The sequence below is a fragment of the Pongo pygmaeus genome, chromosome 18 (assembly GCF_028885625.2).
Source record: "Pongo pygmaeus isolate AG05252 chromosome 18, NHGRI_mPonPyg2-v2.0_pri, whole genome shotgun sequence".
Classification (NCBI taxonomy): domain Eukaryota; kingdom Metazoa; phylum Chordata; class Mammalia; order Primates; family Hominidae; genus Pongo; species Pongo pygmaeus.
Window position 1 is genome coordinate 31,821,215 of NC_072391.2, and position 15,798 is coordinate 31,837,012.

At 53.4% G+C, this 15,798-nt stretch overlaps 2 protein-coding genes across 3 annotated transcripts; one reads left to right on the forward strand and one right to left on the reverse strand.

Annotated features, from left to right (window-relative positions):
* Positions 1–2,871: 2,871 nt before the first annotated feature.
* On the reverse strand, positions 2,872–7,181 carry LOC129015108 (putative protein T-ENOL). Its single transcript, XM_054452740.2, has 5 exons — positions 7,031–7,181; positions 6,371–6,458; positions 5,887–6,034; positions 5,315–5,363; positions 2,872–3,056 (listed from the first exon to the last, which is right to left on the reverse strand). Exons 2-5 carry the CDS (start codon positions 6,452–6,454, stop codon positions 2,891–2,893), a joined length of 447 nt encoding a protein of 148 aa, XP_054308715.2. The 5' UTR covers positions 6,455–6,458; positions 7,031–7,181; the 3' UTR covers positions 2,872–2,890.
* On the forward strand, positions 7,180–12,389 carry CDIPT (CDP-diacylglycerol--inositol 3-phosphatidyltransferase). Of its 2 annotated transcripts, XM_054454578.2 has the most exons (6): positions 7,180–7,945; positions 8,040–8,174; positions 9,496–9,649; positions 10,093–10,174; positions 11,223–11,304; positions 11,412–12,389. In XM_054454578.2, exons 1-6 carry the CDS (start codon positions 7,903–7,905, stop codon positions 11,555–11,557), a joined length of 642 nt encoding a protein of 213 aa, XP_054310553.2. In that variant the 5' UTR covers positions 7,180–7,902; the 3' UTR covers positions 11,558–12,389. The 2 variants fall into 2 exon arrangements, with proteins under 2 accessions (XP_054310553.2, XP_054310552.1); XM_054454577.2 differs by lacking the exons at positions 7,180–7,945; positions 8,040–8,174 and having other exon boundaries at positions 8,225–9,649.
* Positions 12,390–15,798: the final 3,409 nt, after the last annotated feature.

The window sequence follows — 15,798 nt, forward strand, 5'->3', positions numbered from 1 at the left end:
TGCCAAACGAGGGGCCTGCCCCCCACCCTACCAGCTTTTGGATTCTAGGAGGGGAACTCTGCCTTCCTACAATCTTGCAGCCCCTCCTGCCCAGGGCACCCCTCAAGGACTGCCCCCAATAGCTCTACTGTTCCCTTGGCCACGAAGGCGCCCCCCTCCCAGATGCCCTGGGCCTAGGCCTGACTCCAGCCAGGAGGGTCAGAAGAAGGATGAAGGGGAGAGCTGGGACAAGGCCTTGCCCCCTTCCTGCCATCTCCCCAACCCACAGTATCTCCACCTTTGCTTCTGAATTCTTGTTTTTGAGCAATAAACAGAAAATCACCACTTGTAATTGGGCCGGTGGGGTGTGGGGAGGTGGTCACCGAGCACTGGACCACTTCTCTGGAGAGAGGGCTGGGGAAAGGGGAACAATTTGAAAAAAAAAAAAAAAAACAAAGGTAATGCGAAAGTGGGCAGAGGGCAGTGTCCGGGGGCCTGGCCTGAGGTCAAAAAGCCTGGCTTTAGGCTCAGCCTCTGTGAAGCCCTCCCTGCGACCAGCCTCACTCCAGGATGCAGTGACCTCTCCACCAGGTCTTGCTTGACCTTGTGGGCCTCTTCCCAGCTGGGAGAGAACTGACAGGAGCCACCCGTCTTCTCTCACTGCTGGGCAGGAGGCAAACAGCTTTCAATTTCTTTCTTTTTAGAGACAGGGCCTGGCTCTGCTGGCCAGGCTGGAGTGCAGTGGTGCCATCACAGCTCACTGCAGCCTCAAACTCCTAGGTTCAAGGGATCCTCCCGCCTCAGCATCCTGAGTAGCTGGGACTACAGGTGCAAGCCACGGTGCCTGCCTAATTTTTAAATTTTTTGTAGAAATCAGATCTTGTTATGTTGCCCAGGCTGGTCTCGAACACCTGGCCTCAAACAATCCTCCTTCCTCGACTTCCCAAAGTTCTGGGATTACAGGCATGAGCCACCAAGCCTGGCTTTTCAATTTGTCTTATGACCAGTTTGCCTAAAATTCAGCCCCCTTTGGAGAATTTTTGTATCCATTCAAGTACACCATTTCTTCCCCCCACGCCAATCTTTTTAGTATTTTAGGCGTATCTGCTGTGACCCATCTACCAATTTGAACTTTTTTATATCCTTGGGGGTGTCCTTTTCCACTTTATCTTTTTTTTTTTTTTTTTCACTCTTGTCACCCAGGCTAGAGTGCAATGGCGTGATCTTGGCTTACTGCAACCTCCACCTCCTGGGTTCAAGCCATTCTCCTGCCTCAGCCTCTCGAGTAGCTGGGATTACAGGCACCCATGCCTGGCTAATTTTTGTATTTTTAGTGGAGACTAGGTTTTGCCATATTGGCCAGGCTGGTCTCGAACTCCTGACCTCAGGTGATCCACCTGCCTGGGCCTCCCAAAGTGCTGGGATTACAGGTGTGAGCCACCTTGCCTGGCCTAATTAAAATTTTATATTTAAGCCGGGCATGGTGGCTCACCCCGCCCTTTGATCCCAGCACTTTGGGAGGCCAAGGTGGGCCGATTACAAGGTCAGGAGATTGAGACCATCCTGGCTAACACGGTGAAACCCCGTCTCTACTAAAAATACAAAAAATTAGCCGGGTGTTTTTTCTTTAGAGACGATGTCTCTGTAGTGTAGGCTGGAGTACAGTTGCACCATCATAGTTCACTGCAGCCTCAACCTCCTGGGCTCAAGTGATCCTCCAGCCTTAGCCTCCTGAGCAGCTGGGACTACAGGTGTGCTACACCACACCTGGCTAACTTGTTTACCTTTTTAGAGGTGGGGGTTCACTCTGTTACCCAAACTGGTCTTGAACTCCTGTCCTCAAGTGATCCTCCTGCCATACTGTCCAGTATGTCTCTGGGATTACAGGCATGAGCCACCATGCCTGACTCAATTATGTCTTTTAACTCTCTAAAGGACCCTAGGGGATAGGGATCATTTATTACTCCATTTTTTCAGATAAGGAAACTAAGGCTCAGAGATGAGAATTAACTTCCACAGGAGGCTCCAATAAATGGCCAAACTTTGTGCAGTTTGCGTTTAGCAATGCAAATGCTAAATGCTAAAATGAATTTAGCATTTAGCATTTGCATTGCTAAACGCAAACTGCACAGCAAAGCCTACTGCACTGCTTTCTGGCTAGTAATGGGTGTGATATGTTCTCACAGGCATGAAGCCCAAAGCTCAGAGGGGCAAGGCCATAGTTCAGTGTCCCCATCCCCAACGGTGGTGACAGAGGTGCCTCCTCAGAAGCAAGAGGAGTCCTGCCAGATGCCACAGACCTAGACCTTAAGGTGCTGAAGTGTGGCCAGGAGGCTGGATTTGGATCCATGAGCTCATCTGTGTCAACAGGCTGGGTGCAGTGGTTCACACCAGTAATCCCAGCACTTTGGGAAGCCGAGGCAGGAGGATCATTTGAGGCCAGGAGTTCAAGACTAGTCTGGGCAACACAGTGAGACCCTGTCTCCACAAAAAAAAAAAAATTTTGAGACGGAGTCTCGATCTGTCGCCCAGGCTGGAGTGCAGTGGTGCGATCTCAGCTCACTGCAACCTCCGCCTCCCAGGTTCGAGTGATTCTCCTGCCACAGCCTCCCGAATAGCTGGGACTACAGGCACGTGCCACCATGCCCGGCTAATTTTTTGTATTTTTAGTACAGACAGGGTTTCACCGTGTTGGCCAGGATGGTCTCGATATCCTCACCTCATGATCTGTGCTGGGATTACAGGTGTGACACACCGCGCCCGGCCACAAAAAATTTTTTTAAAAACTAAACACTCCAGTCGTATGCCCACATCCAGCACCCACATCTAGAAAAAAAAAAAAAAAGCGCCCCCGGCCTGCTTCTCTACCCCAGAGAAACCACACATGAGCAATGCACACCCTGTCTCTTTATTAAAGCGCTTTCATTCCTGTTGGTGTCCTTGCTCGCTGAGGCTGGAGGGTCCTGTGATGAATCCAGAACACTTTGAAGGCTTCGGGATGATGCTGCTCATGACCAGGAGGTCCCCACAAATGGAAGTGGTTAACAAGTGGCAAAAGAGTAGTTTTGAGGCATGTTCTAGGGACAAAAAGGGGGAGGCATGAGAAGCCAAGAGCATCAAAGAGGGGTGGGCTCATCTTCCAAACTGACTGTTAGGAAGAGCTCCATAAAAGAGACACAGCCTTTTCACTCTTTAGACCCAAGGCTCATGTCTTTTTTATTTTTCTCGAGACAGGTCTCCCTCTGTCAGCCAGGCTAGAGTGCAGTGGTGTAATCATATCTTCCTGCAGCCTCAACCTGGGCTCCAATGGTCCTCCCACCTCAGCCTCCCGAGTAGCTGGGACCACAGCTATGCACCACCATACCCAGCTAATTTTTAAAATCTCTTGATAGCAGGAGCTCTGTTTCGCTCACTGCAACACCCCAGCCCCTTGCGCAGTGCTGGCACATATTAAGTGCTTAATTTTTATTTATTTTATTTTTTGGAGACAGAGTCTCGATCTGTGGCCCAGGCTGGAGTGCAGTGGTGCGATCTTGGCTCACTGCAACCTCCAACTCCTGTGTTCAAGCGATTCTCCTGCCTCAGCCTCCTGAGTAGCTGGGATTACAGGTGCACACCACCATCCCGGCTAATTTTTGTATTTTTAGTAGAGACAGGGTTTCCCCATGTTGGCCAGGCTGGTCTCAAACTCCTGACTTCAGATGATCTGCCTGCCTGGGCCTCCCAAAGTGCTGGGATTACAGGTGTGAGCCACCGCACCTGACCTAACTTTTGTATTTTTAGTTGAGACAGGGTTTCCCTATGTTGGCCAGGCTGATCTTGAACTCCTGACCTCATGATCCGCCCGCCTTGGCCTCCCAAAGTGCTGGGATTACAGGTATGAACCACCGCACCCAGCTCCTCCTACTATTTCTTTCTTTTCTTTTTTTTTAAATTTTCTTTTTGAGACAGGGTCTTGCACTGTCACCCAGGCTGGAGTGTGGTGGCACGAACATGGTTCACTGCAGCCTCAACCTCCTAGGCTCAAGTGATCCTCTGGCCTCAGCCTCTCAAGCAGCTGAGACTACAGGTTCGTGCCACCACACCTGGCTAATTTTTTAACTTTTTATAGAGATGGGGGTCTCTCTATGTTGCCAAGGCTGTTCTTGAACTCCTGGGCTCAAGCAATCCTCCCACCTCCCAAGTAACTGGGACCACAGGCACATGCCATCATGCCTGGGGTATCACCATGTTGCCCAGGCTGGTCTCAAACTCCTGGACGCAAGTGATCCTCCTGCTTCAGCTTCCCAAAGTGCTGGGATTACAGGCATAAGCGACCACACCCAGCCAGGAAAGTGTGTAAGACTCTAAATAAGGCACATAAAGTCTCTTGAGGCCCCTCTTACCTTGCCTGTAGACTCCAGCTGCTAAACTGCTTCTCCCTGCCCTAAGTACACACAGATGCTCACACTGGCTCTGCGAAGACTGCTCTTTGCCTTTGTTCATGCAACCCCAACTGCTTGAAAGACTCCTACCAACTTCTTTTTTTTTTCCCCTGGAAAATTATTTCTTTTTTTTTTTTTTTGAGGTGGTCTCACTGTCACCCAGGCTGGAGTGCAGTGGTATGATCTCGGCTCACTGCAACCTCTGTCACCATGTTGACCAGGCTGGTCTCAAACTCCTGCCCTGAAGTGATCAGCCCACCTCAGCCTCCCAAAATGCTAGGATTACAGGTGTGAGCCACTGCATCTGGTGGAAAATTATTTCTTTAGGTGCTACCTCCTTCAAGAAGCTCCAAAGCCTGTAATCCCAACACTATGGGAGGCCAAGGCGGGCGGATAATGAGGTTAGGAGATCGAGACCATCCTGGCTAACACGGTGAAACCCCGTCTCTACTAAAAATACAAAAAAATTAGCCGGGTGTGGTGGCGGGCACCTGTAGTCCCAGCTACTCGGGAAGCTGAGGCAGGAGAATGGCGTGAACCCAGGAGGTGGAGCTTGCAGTGAGCCGAGATCACACCACTGCACTCCAGCCTGGGCAACAGAGCAAGACTCCGTCTCAAAAAAAAAAAAAAAAAAAAAAGCTCCACGGCTCCTGTCCTTCCTGTCCAACTGAGGCTGGGATAAGAGTACTATCCCACTGTGTCCATTTCTATTATGGAAACTTATCCATACTGTATTATAATTGGCCATTTCCTTGTCTGTCCCCATACTGAACTGTGAACTCTTCAAGGGCTGAGACTGTATCATTCATTTCTGTGTCCCAAGCTCCTAAGACAGGGACCAACATATAGTGCAAACTCAAAAGGTTTGGTTAATATCGAATAGCCTTGGCAGCCATGGACCTTGCATGTACCTTTTCACCAGGAGTTGGCAGGAGGTGTGCCTTGCTGCAGGTACGGTTTCTGTCGGAGCAGGAGATGGCGGAAGAGAGGGGAGAGGGCTGAGAATTCAGAATTTGAGGATCAGGGCAGAATAGAATGGAAGTGCACGGTTCAAAAATTCCCCTACCCTGCTGGGATATTGTGAAACCCTCACTCTCTCCCCTCCAGGTTCCTCATCTCTCTCCCAGGACAAAGCATCTCCCTTGGAGCCTCACTCACCAGGTGTCTGTGCCTCAGGTCTTGGTGAAGAATGCTGGAAGTAGAGGCCCTAGTCAGAGAAAGGACTATCCCCGTGGCCAGGAAGGGATGCGGCTGCGGCCAGGGCAGACGGGGCTAAGGGGATTCTCGGCCAGCAGTGAGGAGTGGGTACTGGCTTAGCGGGTGAGAGGGGCACTTCGCAGGTCCTAGGGCTGGCTGTGAGGTGGATGAGATGGGCACAGACTCCTGGAGAGTTCAGCTAGGGGTGGGAGGGGTCAGGGACTGGAACCAGGCATGGTGGGGGCAGCAGTTCTCTAGACACGGTGGTCCTGAGGCAGGGGGTTACCGCGTTTGGATATCTGAGTCGCTTGGTCTTGTGACTGCTGTTTTTTGATGGGCACAGGGTTCAAGTGGCAGCAAGCAGTGCACAAAGCCTCCTCGGTGAGTTCTGCACTGATCCGGGACAGGTATTCCTCAGAACGAGATAACGAAGCCTGGGAAAGGAAAAGCCGGAGGGGTTCAGCCTGGGAGCTCCCACATGGGAGTGCTGGCTGTGGGAGTTCCCAGGCTGGGGCCTGTGGGTCCAAGGAGCTTGCTCCTGAAGGACTGGGCCTTGAGATTTAGCTAGAAAGCTCTGGACCTGGGGGAGGGGGGTTTGGTGGGGGTTTAGAGTCAGGGCCTAGTGCTGAGAGCTATGGGTCTGGGCTTCAGGACTCAGGGTTGAGGCTAGAGTCTCAGGGCTTGTGGCTCAGACCTGGGACGGGGTGCCGCTGCCTGGGAGGCCTTCACTTCATTACATTCCCACCTCTAGGGTACCCTGCAGTGCTCACCGGACCTCCTCTCAAGGAGGGTGCAGTTTGAGACGGCCAGCTGCTCTTCTTCTCCCTCTCATTCCCCATCGGAGTGGACGCCATCCCCCTGGGAACAGTCGAAGCCTGAGTTGACCTGAGAAACCAGCCCGCTTTCCCCCAGAACCCAGCCCACCACCATTCCCCGGGCCCAGGTTTAAACAAGGCCTTTAGAGGCAACATCCCACTGCCTCATTCCCTCTCACAAGAAAAATAATAATAATAAAAAAGGTTGCTTTATATCTTCGGGAGTAAGAGGGAACTCCCGCAACCCCCCACCCCTCACCCCTTCGCCTGGTGGGCCTCTCCTTCCTTCTTTCCTCCCAAGCACCTTCCCAAGCCAAGGCAGCCGACTTGACGCCCCAGACCTGGCAGATGGGTGGAAACCTTGGGCTACTCGGCAGAAGGGGAGACGTGGAGGCCTAAGGACCTCTGGTATGGGTCGTGGGGGACGGGGAATGGGAGATGGGGAGGAAGGCTGGAAAAGGGGGAGCCGGCTCCGTGTCGCTACCGGACGCTATAAAACCCTTGGAGTCTGCAGAGGTTCCGCAGCCTCGTTGCTAGGAGATCAGGGGTTCTAGAACTAAAGACAGAGGAATTTCCTAGCGCGCCCCGTTTGCTCCTCCAGCTTCCCCTCCGTACCCCTCCAAGTGCCTCCTTGGGGGCAGTGACCCCAAGCGCCAGACGCTTGAGAAGCTTGGGAGGATGACGTAGGGTGGAGCCTGCGATCTAATCCTCCCATCACAAGGGGCACGCGAGAAGCAACCCAGCTGCAAGGCGCTCTGGAGCCTCTCTAGCCTCCTGGAGCCTGCGAGAGTAAAGGCGGCTGGAGACTTAGGGGGCAGGGAGTAAAGTGAGGACTGCACCAAATCTCCTGGCCTCTCGGGGATGCAAAGACTCAGGAGGAGGAATTTTATCGCCTTATCTTTGCCTCCAGGAAGTCACACCCTCCACAAAAGGAAAGCAGAGATTTTTATTCGGTCTTTTCTTTTACTCTTTCCTTTTCCGTTTCTACTTTTTCTCGATGTTAATGGTTCCTTCCTCCCTCTCCTCCTCTGCGCTTTGGTACGAGCCAAGGGAGAGGGGCGGAGGGAGGAAAAGGGAAAGGAAGCGGATAGGCCTTAAAGGGGCCGCAACCATTTTTTTAAGCCACTTTTTCCTCTCTCCAATTTTGCAACGACGGGCGCGGAGGAGGAGGTTCCCGGAAGCCACGCGCAGCTGGAGCAGCGGCGACCGCAGCTGGAGGCCCGGAGCGCCTGCGGGGCGGGCAGAGGCGAGGGAGGTTGCGGGTAGGAAGGGCGGGCTGCGCGCGCCCCCTGCGCCCCGCGCATCTCGGGGCCGGCCCATGCTCCCGACGGCTGCGGGCTTCAGCATCTGGGGCCGGGTTGGGGCGACGGGGTCCAGGGCGCAGGTGGTGCGGCCGATGCGCCGGGCCGGAGGCTGAGGCCGCGCGGCGGGGCTGGGACAGCACTGGCATCTCCAGAGCAGGCCCGGGCAGCAAGGGAGGCGCCGCGATGACAGACGAAAATATCTTTCTGTTCGTGCCCAACCTCATCGGTGAGTGCTGCCCGCGGCCCCGGGCCGAACGAGAGGGCGAGGGGCCTTGGCGGGCTCCCTGATCCTGCCCTGTCTCCCCGCGTCCCGTTCCAAGGTTATGCCCGGATTGTCTTCGCCATCATTTCTTTCTACTTCATGCCCTGCTGCCCCCTCACGGCCTCCTCCTTCTACCTGCTCAGCGGCCTGCTGGACGCTTTCGATGGACACGCTGCTCGCGCTCTTAATCAAGGTGACAAACACCCCTCTCAGCCAGCCTTGGGGCCCAACAATCCCTTGCTCCCTTCCCCTGCCTCCTCGGGACCTCAGAGTCAGAGGGCTGTCATTCCCATCTCTGGAAAAAGCAGAACAGGATGGCCTGGGGTTTTTTGTTTTGTTTTGTTTTGTTTTTTGTTTTTGAGGCAGGGTCTCGCTCTGTCACTTAGGCTGGAGTGCAGTGGCGCGATCATGGCTCACTGCAGCTCCCATCTTCTGGGCTCAAGTAATCCTCCCACCTCAGCCTCCTGACTAGCTGGGACTAGTCAGGGAGCGTGCCACCACACCCGGCTAATTTTTAAATTTTTGTAGAGACCGGGTCTTGCAGTGTCGCCCAGATTGGTCCCCAGCTCCTAGCCTCAAGCGATCCTCCTGCCTTGCTCCCAAAGTGCCGCGCCCAGCAAGAATGGACTGATTTTGTAGCAGAAGGGATTTAAGCTAGCTCTTGAGAACTCACTGCTTGTGAGAGGTGTGGATTAGCAAGACATGACATGGCCGTGGCGCTGCTGGAGTTCTCTCTGAATACAAGTCCATTCAGGCCAGGGGCGGTGGCTCATGCCTGTAATCCCAGCACTTTGGGAGGCCGAGGTGGGTGGATCACGAGGTCAGGAGTTCAAGACCAGCCTGGCCAACATGGTGAAACCCTGTCTCTACTAAAAATACAAAAATTAGCGGGCTTGGTGACGCGTGCCTATAATCCCAGCTACTCGGGAGGCTAAGGCAGGAGAATTGCTTGAACCCAGGAGGCGGAGGTTGCAGTGAGCCGAGATTGCGCCATTGCACTCCAGCCTGGGCGACAGAGCAAGACTCTGTCTCGGGAAAAAAAAAAAAAAGTGTATTCAACAGGTGTTTACTGGAGGCCTACTGTGTGCCCTGCATAAGCAGTTGGGGTTCCAGAAGGCATGCTTAGAGGGAGGATGGAGAGAGAAGGGTGATGGCTTCTGGAGGGTTGACTGATTTTTTAATCTGTTCTCCAGACCCAACTGTAAGGCTTCCCCTGAGGCATCAAGTCTCTTTATCTAGCCCTGGAGTCTTGGTTCTGGGGTTGATGAGTTGCAGACATAGCTTTCCTCTCCTCCTACCCTGTTCCCTCCACTCTCATGCCTTTCTCAGTTCATGCCATGGTGACCTTTGCCCACTGACCTCACACACAGCCTGTTTTCCAGCCTGCGTTCCTGCCCAGGCAGGTGGACACTTCCAGTCTTCGTTTACACCCTGCAGCAGAGTGATAAACCAAATATGGGCACCTGTCCTGCATCCACTGCGCCATAACAGCCCTTGCCCACCTAATCTTCCAGGAACCCGGTTTGGGGCCATGCTGGACATGCTGACGGACCGCTGCTCCACCATGTGCCTGTTGGTCAACCTGGCCCTGCTGTACCCTCGAGCCACACTGTTCTTCCAACTCAGCATGAGTTTGGATGTGGCCAGTCACTGGCTGCACCTCCACAGGTCTGCCGCGATTCTGGGGGCCTTGGCCAGTTGGAGACACTACAGTGGGGTGGGCTGAGCCTAGACGGAAGGGTGTCTGGGATGGCACTAGGCATCCTGGAAGGGCTCCTTTTTAGCTCTGCTTTGGAGAAAGACCCCAGCCAAACCTGCCTCTCTTTAAAGCTTCAGTCATGTTTACAGTTGCATTAAGCAATTCTTAGGACTCTTCTGGCTGGGTATTCTAGGATTCCAAATAGGTGACAGCTCATAGGAAGGGGCATGGGAGCTTTCAAATGTGGCATTTGAATCCTGACTCTGCCCCCAAATAGGTAACTGTGGCTTTCGGCAGGATATTGGTCCTTAGCCGTGCCCAGTTTTCCATCTATACAATAGGTGTTAACATGAGGATTGGATGCATAGTAGTGGTCATGAAACCTCGTGGGTTCCCCTGTTTTCTCCCCAAGTTCTGTGGTCCGAGGCAGTGAGAGTCACAAGATGATCGACTTGTCCGGGAATCCGGTGCTTCGGATCTACTACACCTCGAGGGTAAGCATTTCCTGCACACCCCGCCCCTCAGGCTCTTGGCTGTGGGAAGCCCTGGGCTGAATCCTGGTCCTAGCCTAGGAGAAGGCGAGGGCACGGAGCAGGGCCTGCCCAGTCACTCCAGGAGGAGGGGCCTGTAAGCTGAGGCGTGGAGGATTGGTGGGGAAGGCCTGTGTGAATTACTCCAGGGAACAAGTGGGAATGAGGCCAGCAAAGAGAAGGGACTGAAAGCAGGGAGGGAGATAAGCCAGAGAGGTCTGCAGGGCTGGAGTGTGGACTTGATTCCAGGAACACAGGCAGCCTCTGGAAGGATTTTTAAAAAGATAATGGCTGGGGGTGGTGGCTCATGCCTGTAATCCCAGCGCTTTGGGAGGCTGAGGTGGGAGGATTGCTTGAGACCAGGAGTTTGAGACCAGCCTGGGCAACAAAGTGAGACTGTTTCCACACACACACACACAAAATCTTGAATTAGCTTAGCCAGGCACAGTGGTGCACGCCTGTAGTCTCTACTTAGGAGGCTAAGGTGGAAGGATTGCGTGAGACCAAGGGTTTTTTTTGTTTTTTTTTTTTGAGACAGAGTCCTGCTCTGTCACCCAGGCTGGAGTTCAGTGGCGGGTTATCTGCTCACTGCAATCTCTGCCTGCTGGGTTCAAGCGATTCTTGTGCCTCAGCCTCCTGAGTGGCTGGGACTACAGGCGCGTGCCACCACACTCGGCTAATTTTTGTATTTTTAGTAGAGAGGGGTTTCGCCGTGTTGGCCAGACTGGTCTCAAACTCCTGACCTCAGGTGATCCTCCTGTCTCAGCTTCCCAAAGTGCTGGGACTCTAGGCATGAGCCACCACGCCTGGCTGAGACCAGGAGTTTTGAGGCTGCAGTGCTATGATCATACCACTGCATTCCAGCCTGGATGAGAGAGCGAGACCCTGTCTGTAAAAAAGAAAAAAAAATAGGAGAAGTAATATGCCGAGATTGTGCCCTCATTAGTGCTGGCGGGCAGGGGGTGGCACACGCCTGCCTCTTGCTAACGTGGCCTGTTTGCTGTGTGTGCAGCCTGCTCTGTTCACCTTGTGTGCTGGGAATGAGCTCTTCTACTGCCTCCTCTACCTGTTCCATTTCTCTGAGGGACCTTTAGGTAGGAGATGAGGGGCTGGGCAGGAGGATGGGAGGGGGATCTGGCCTGCCTAGGGAGATGGAGGCCCCCTCCTTCAGGCCCCAAACTTCCCTGCTGCCTTCCTGCAGTTGGCTCCGTGGGACTGTTCCGGATGGGCCTCTGGGTCACTGCCCCCATCGCCTTGCTGAAGTCGCTCATCAGCGTCATCCACCTGATCACAGCTGCCCGCAACATGGCTGCCCTGGATGCAGCAGACCGCGCCAAGAAGAAGTGACGCTGGAGACCCGGGTCCTGGCTGCCCACCTGCCCTGGGAGTCTTGCTGTGCCACACAGCTCCCTGCCCCCTGCTAGGAGGTCCCAGTCTCACGCCTTCCTCATGTGTTGTTCTACCTGCTGGGATGGGGGTCAGCCTCTCTTTGGTGACGTCACGTTCTCTGGGATCCCGAGGACCCGGGCCTCAAATCGGAGGATATGCGGGAGGCCCCATCCATACAGGCAGTGCTCCTGCGGTGCCAGGACGGGGCAGTGTCACACCCTGCTGGCTCAGCCCTGGGGTCCGAGATGCTAGGGACGCTTGAGTGAGGGAGGTGGTGTGAGGACCAGATTTCCTGAAAGGCAGGGGAGTCAGACCTCCGCCCCCAGCCAGAGCAAGCCTGGGGCACCATGCCCAGGAAGGAAGAAGCCATCCACAGCCTTCCCTGTCACCGGCTCCTCTGTCCTGCCTACCCTGGTCCTGGTGGGACTTCACTATTTGACTTGCTTTCCTTTCAGATATTCTTGGCTCAGGGCCTGGGTTGAGGGAGCTTAGGGAAGGACGTCCGTCTGGGTGCTTTTCCTCCAGTTTGCTGGCTGGCTTCTGCGTCTACCCACAGTGACCTCACAGAGAGGCCCTCCTGCCACCCATGCTCATGCGGTGTCCCCGCCGCCCACTTGTTTGATGTCACTGACTGTCTACATGTATTTATATTCTTGATATTTTCTACCCTCACTAGAATATAAACTCCATGAAGGCACAGACTTTTCTTGTTCCCTTCTCTATCCCTAGAATAAGACCAGCGTGAACCTGGTATATAGTAGCTGCTTAATAAATACTCGTCTGTCAATGAGTTGGTTTTTCAGAGTGTGGTCCTTAGACCACCTGTGGAATATCTCTTTTTTCCTTTTTTTTTTTTTTTTAGAGACAGAGTCCTACTCTGTCATCCAAGCTGGTGTGCAGTGGTGCAATCATAGCTCACTGCAGCCCCAAACTCCTGACCTCAAGTGATCCTCCCACCTTAGCCTCCCAAAGTGCTAGGGTTACAGGCATGAGCCACAAAGCCTGGCTGGATATTTCTTTAAAATGCAAATTTAAGCCAGGTGTGGTGGGTCATGCCTGTAATCCCAGCATTTTGGAAGGCCAAGATTGGGTGGATTTAGTACAGGAGTTCGAGGCCAGCCTGACCAACATGGTGAAACCCCATCTCTACAAAAAAATACGAAAATTAGCCAGGTGTGGTGGCACATGCCTGTGGTCCCAGCTACTCAGGAGGCTAAGGTGGGAGGATGGCTTGAGCCTGGGAGGCAGGAGGGAGAGGTTGCAGTGATCCATAATGGTGCCACTCCAGCCTAGGAGGCAGAGCCAGGCGGTCTCAAAAAAAAAAAAAAAAAAAGCAACTTTGGCCCGTCTTGGAGGCTCACGCCTGGCCTGTAATCCCAGCACTTTGGGAGGCTGAGGTGGGAGGATCACTTGATCCCAGGAGTTCGAGACCAGCCTGGCTCACATGGCAGGACCCCGTCTCTACAAAAAAAAAAAAATACAAAAATTAGCCAAGTGTGGTGGTGTGTGCCTTAGTCCCAGCTACTGGGGAGGCTGCAGTGAAAGGACTGAATGAGCCTGGGAAGTCAAGGCTGCAGTGAGCCATGATGGTGCTACTGTACTCCAGCCTGGACGACAAAACAAGATGTCTCAAAAAATAAAATAAATGCAACTTCTTGGACCCTGCAGCCGACCTTCAGAATTAGAAGCTCTAGGGATGGGCCCAGAAACCTGCAACTTGAATTTCTTCCAGTAATGTTGAGAAACACTGTTCCCTCTTTTTATGGGCTCCTATCATATACTAGGCACTGTTCTGGGCATCTATCCCCTGCCATCTGTGGTTTTTAAACTACTGTACCGTATGCCAGACTCTGTGCTGCGGGTTCTTTGCAGATGTTACTCATTCTATCTGCCTGAGAGCTTAGCCAAGTGGCCCAAGAGGCCCAAGAGGCCCAAGAGGCCCGCGTGTCCAGGAGAGCGGAAATTTACCAGACATGTACTGAGCCTCAACTCCTGTGCTAGGCCCAGGGGATTCACTGGGTACTGGGCAGCTGGCTTCCTCTACAATAACAGAAAAGTGCTCGTTGGGGGTGGGAGTAGAAGATACCTAGGACCTGATTTAGGGTTTGGTGAAGGGGCTGGGTATCCCATGTAGAAGGCTGGTAGGGATTGGAGAGGAAAGGGTTAGTGCAGAGGAGATTGGTTCTTAGCTGAGGGAATGGCATGGGAAGGCAGGGAGGCCAGAGAGGCCCCTGGGCTCTGCACCTCTTTCTCCTTCCTGTCAGCTCTTCTTCCAGTATGGTGGGTCCTCTGAGCACTCTCCAGCTCCAGAGCATGGAGCCCTCGGTCGGCCTGGGTCCCACGTCCCTGACTGGCTCCTGGGCTCCTTGGTTCTAACCATTTACAGTGACATCAGAAAGTGGAACAAATCTAGGCCGGGCACAGTGGCTCACACCTGTAATCCCAGAACTTTGGGAGCCCAAGGGGGTGGGTCATTTGAGGTCAGGAGTTAAAGACTAGCCTGGCCAACATGGTGAAACCCCATCTCTACAAAAAATACAAAAATTAGCCAGGTGTGGTGGCACACGCCTGTAGTCCCAGCTACGCAGGAAGCTGAGGTGTGAGGATTGCTTGAACCCAGGAAGTGGAGGTTGCAGTGAGCCAAGATCATGCCACTGTACTCTAGCCCAGTGACAGAGCGAGACTCCGTCTAAAAAAAAAAAAAAAAAAATTTGGTGCACAAAGCAGGTGTGTTTCCAGCGCATCAGGCACCCCCACCATCCCTGCCAACCTGGCCTGCTCCAGTCAAGGTGGGGGAAAAAAAAAAGAAACGGATCTAGATCACAGGGCCTGGAGCACCAAGTGCTGGGGGTTGGGGGCTGGGAGAGCTGGTGAGAGGCGAGGCAGAAGCCAGCTGGGGTGGCCTAGGAGCCCAGAGGACTTTTTAAAATTTTATTGTGGAGACAGGGTCTCTCTCTGTCACCTGGGCTGGAGTGCAGTGGCATGATCATAGCTCACTGCAGCCTCAACCTCTCAGGCTCAAGCAGTCCTCCTGCCTCAGCCTACTGAATAGCTGGGACTACAGGAATGCACCACCATGGCCGGCTAATTTTTATATTTTTCTGTAGAGATGGGGGTATCACTGTGTTGCACAGGCTGGTCTCAAACTCCTGGCCTCAAGTGATCCTCCTGCTTTGGCTTATCAAAGCACTAGAATTACAGGTGTGAGCCACTGTGTCTAGCCCATTTCCATATCTTAACATTTATTTTATGTATGTGCTGTTCTGCTAACACAAGCTACCCTGCTCTAAGTGCTATTTGCGTGCATTATCTTTCTCACGATTGTACAGTTGTACACAATACGACAGCCCTGTTACTGTCCTCATTCCCCAGAGAGGAAACAGGCCCCGAGAGGTGGCAGCCTGGCCAGTCTGGTTCCAGAGCCTGTACCTGAACACTTAATTGTATGCAGCACTTTCACACCAGCGGGCTTCTGAATGGTTGCATGGAAGGTCAGGCGTGGTGGCAGGCGCCTGTAATCCCAGCTACTCGGGAGGCTGAGGCAGGAGAATCGCTTGAACCCGGGAGGCAGAGGTTGCAGTGAGCTGAGATTGCACCACTGCACTCCAGCCTAGGTGACAGAGTGAGACTCTGTCTCAAAAAAAAAAAAAATTCAGTTTAACCTGGTCCTGCCACTGTGAATGGTGCTGTGGTAAATCATCTCGCACTTTTTGGGGGACACGTATAGGATAAACGCTGAGGGGCTTAAAGCAGGACAGTGGCAGGAACAGACCTGTGCTTGAAGAAGCTATTGGTCCACAAAACAGAGGCGCAGTGGGTGTGGTGGCTCACGCCTGTACTCCCAGCACTTTGGGAGGCCAAGGTGGGCAGATCACGCAGTCAGGAGATAGAGACCATCCTGGCTAACACGGTGAAACCCTGTCTCTACTAAAAATTACCTGGGCATGGTGGCACGCGCCTACTGTAGTTCCAGCTACTCAGGAGGCTGAGACAGGAAAATCGCCTGAACCCAGGAGGCGGAGGTTGCAGTGAACCAAGATTGCGCTACTGCACTCCAGCCTGGTGACAGATGAGTCTCCGTCTCAAAAGAACAAAAAACAAACAAAAGAAAAAACTGAGGTGCATTTCCAGCTCATGGGCACCCCACTACCTGGCCTGCTGCAGTCGAGGTAGGAGACTGGGTCAGGGGCTGTCCCTGT

Coding starts and splice junctions, on each gene's coding strand:
- LOC129015108 (XM_054452740.2), bottom strand. CDS start 6,454: ATGGCGTCCACTCCGATGGGGAATGAGAGGGAGAAGAAGAGCAGCTGG. Junction 6,035..6,370: donor CCTCCTTGAGAGGAGGTCCG/GTGAGCACTGCA, acceptor TTCCTTTCCCAG/GCTTCGTTATCTCGTTCTGA. Junction 5,364..5,886: donor GACTCAGATATCCAAACGCG/GTAACCCCCTGC, acceptor CTGCTCCGACAG/AAACCGTACCTGCAGCAAGG.
- CDIPT (XM_054454577.2), top strand. CDS start 9,132: ATGGCTTCTGGAGGGTTGACTGATTTTTTAATCTGTTCTCCAGACCCA. Junction 9,650..10,092: donor CACTGGCTGCACCTCCACAG/GTCTGCCGCGAT, acceptor TTTCTCCCCAAG/TTCTGTGGTCCGAGGCAGTG. Junction 11,305..11,411: donor TTTCTCTGAGGGACCTTTAG/GTAGGAGATGAG, acceptor GCCTTCCTGCAG/TTGGCTCCGTGGGACTGTTC.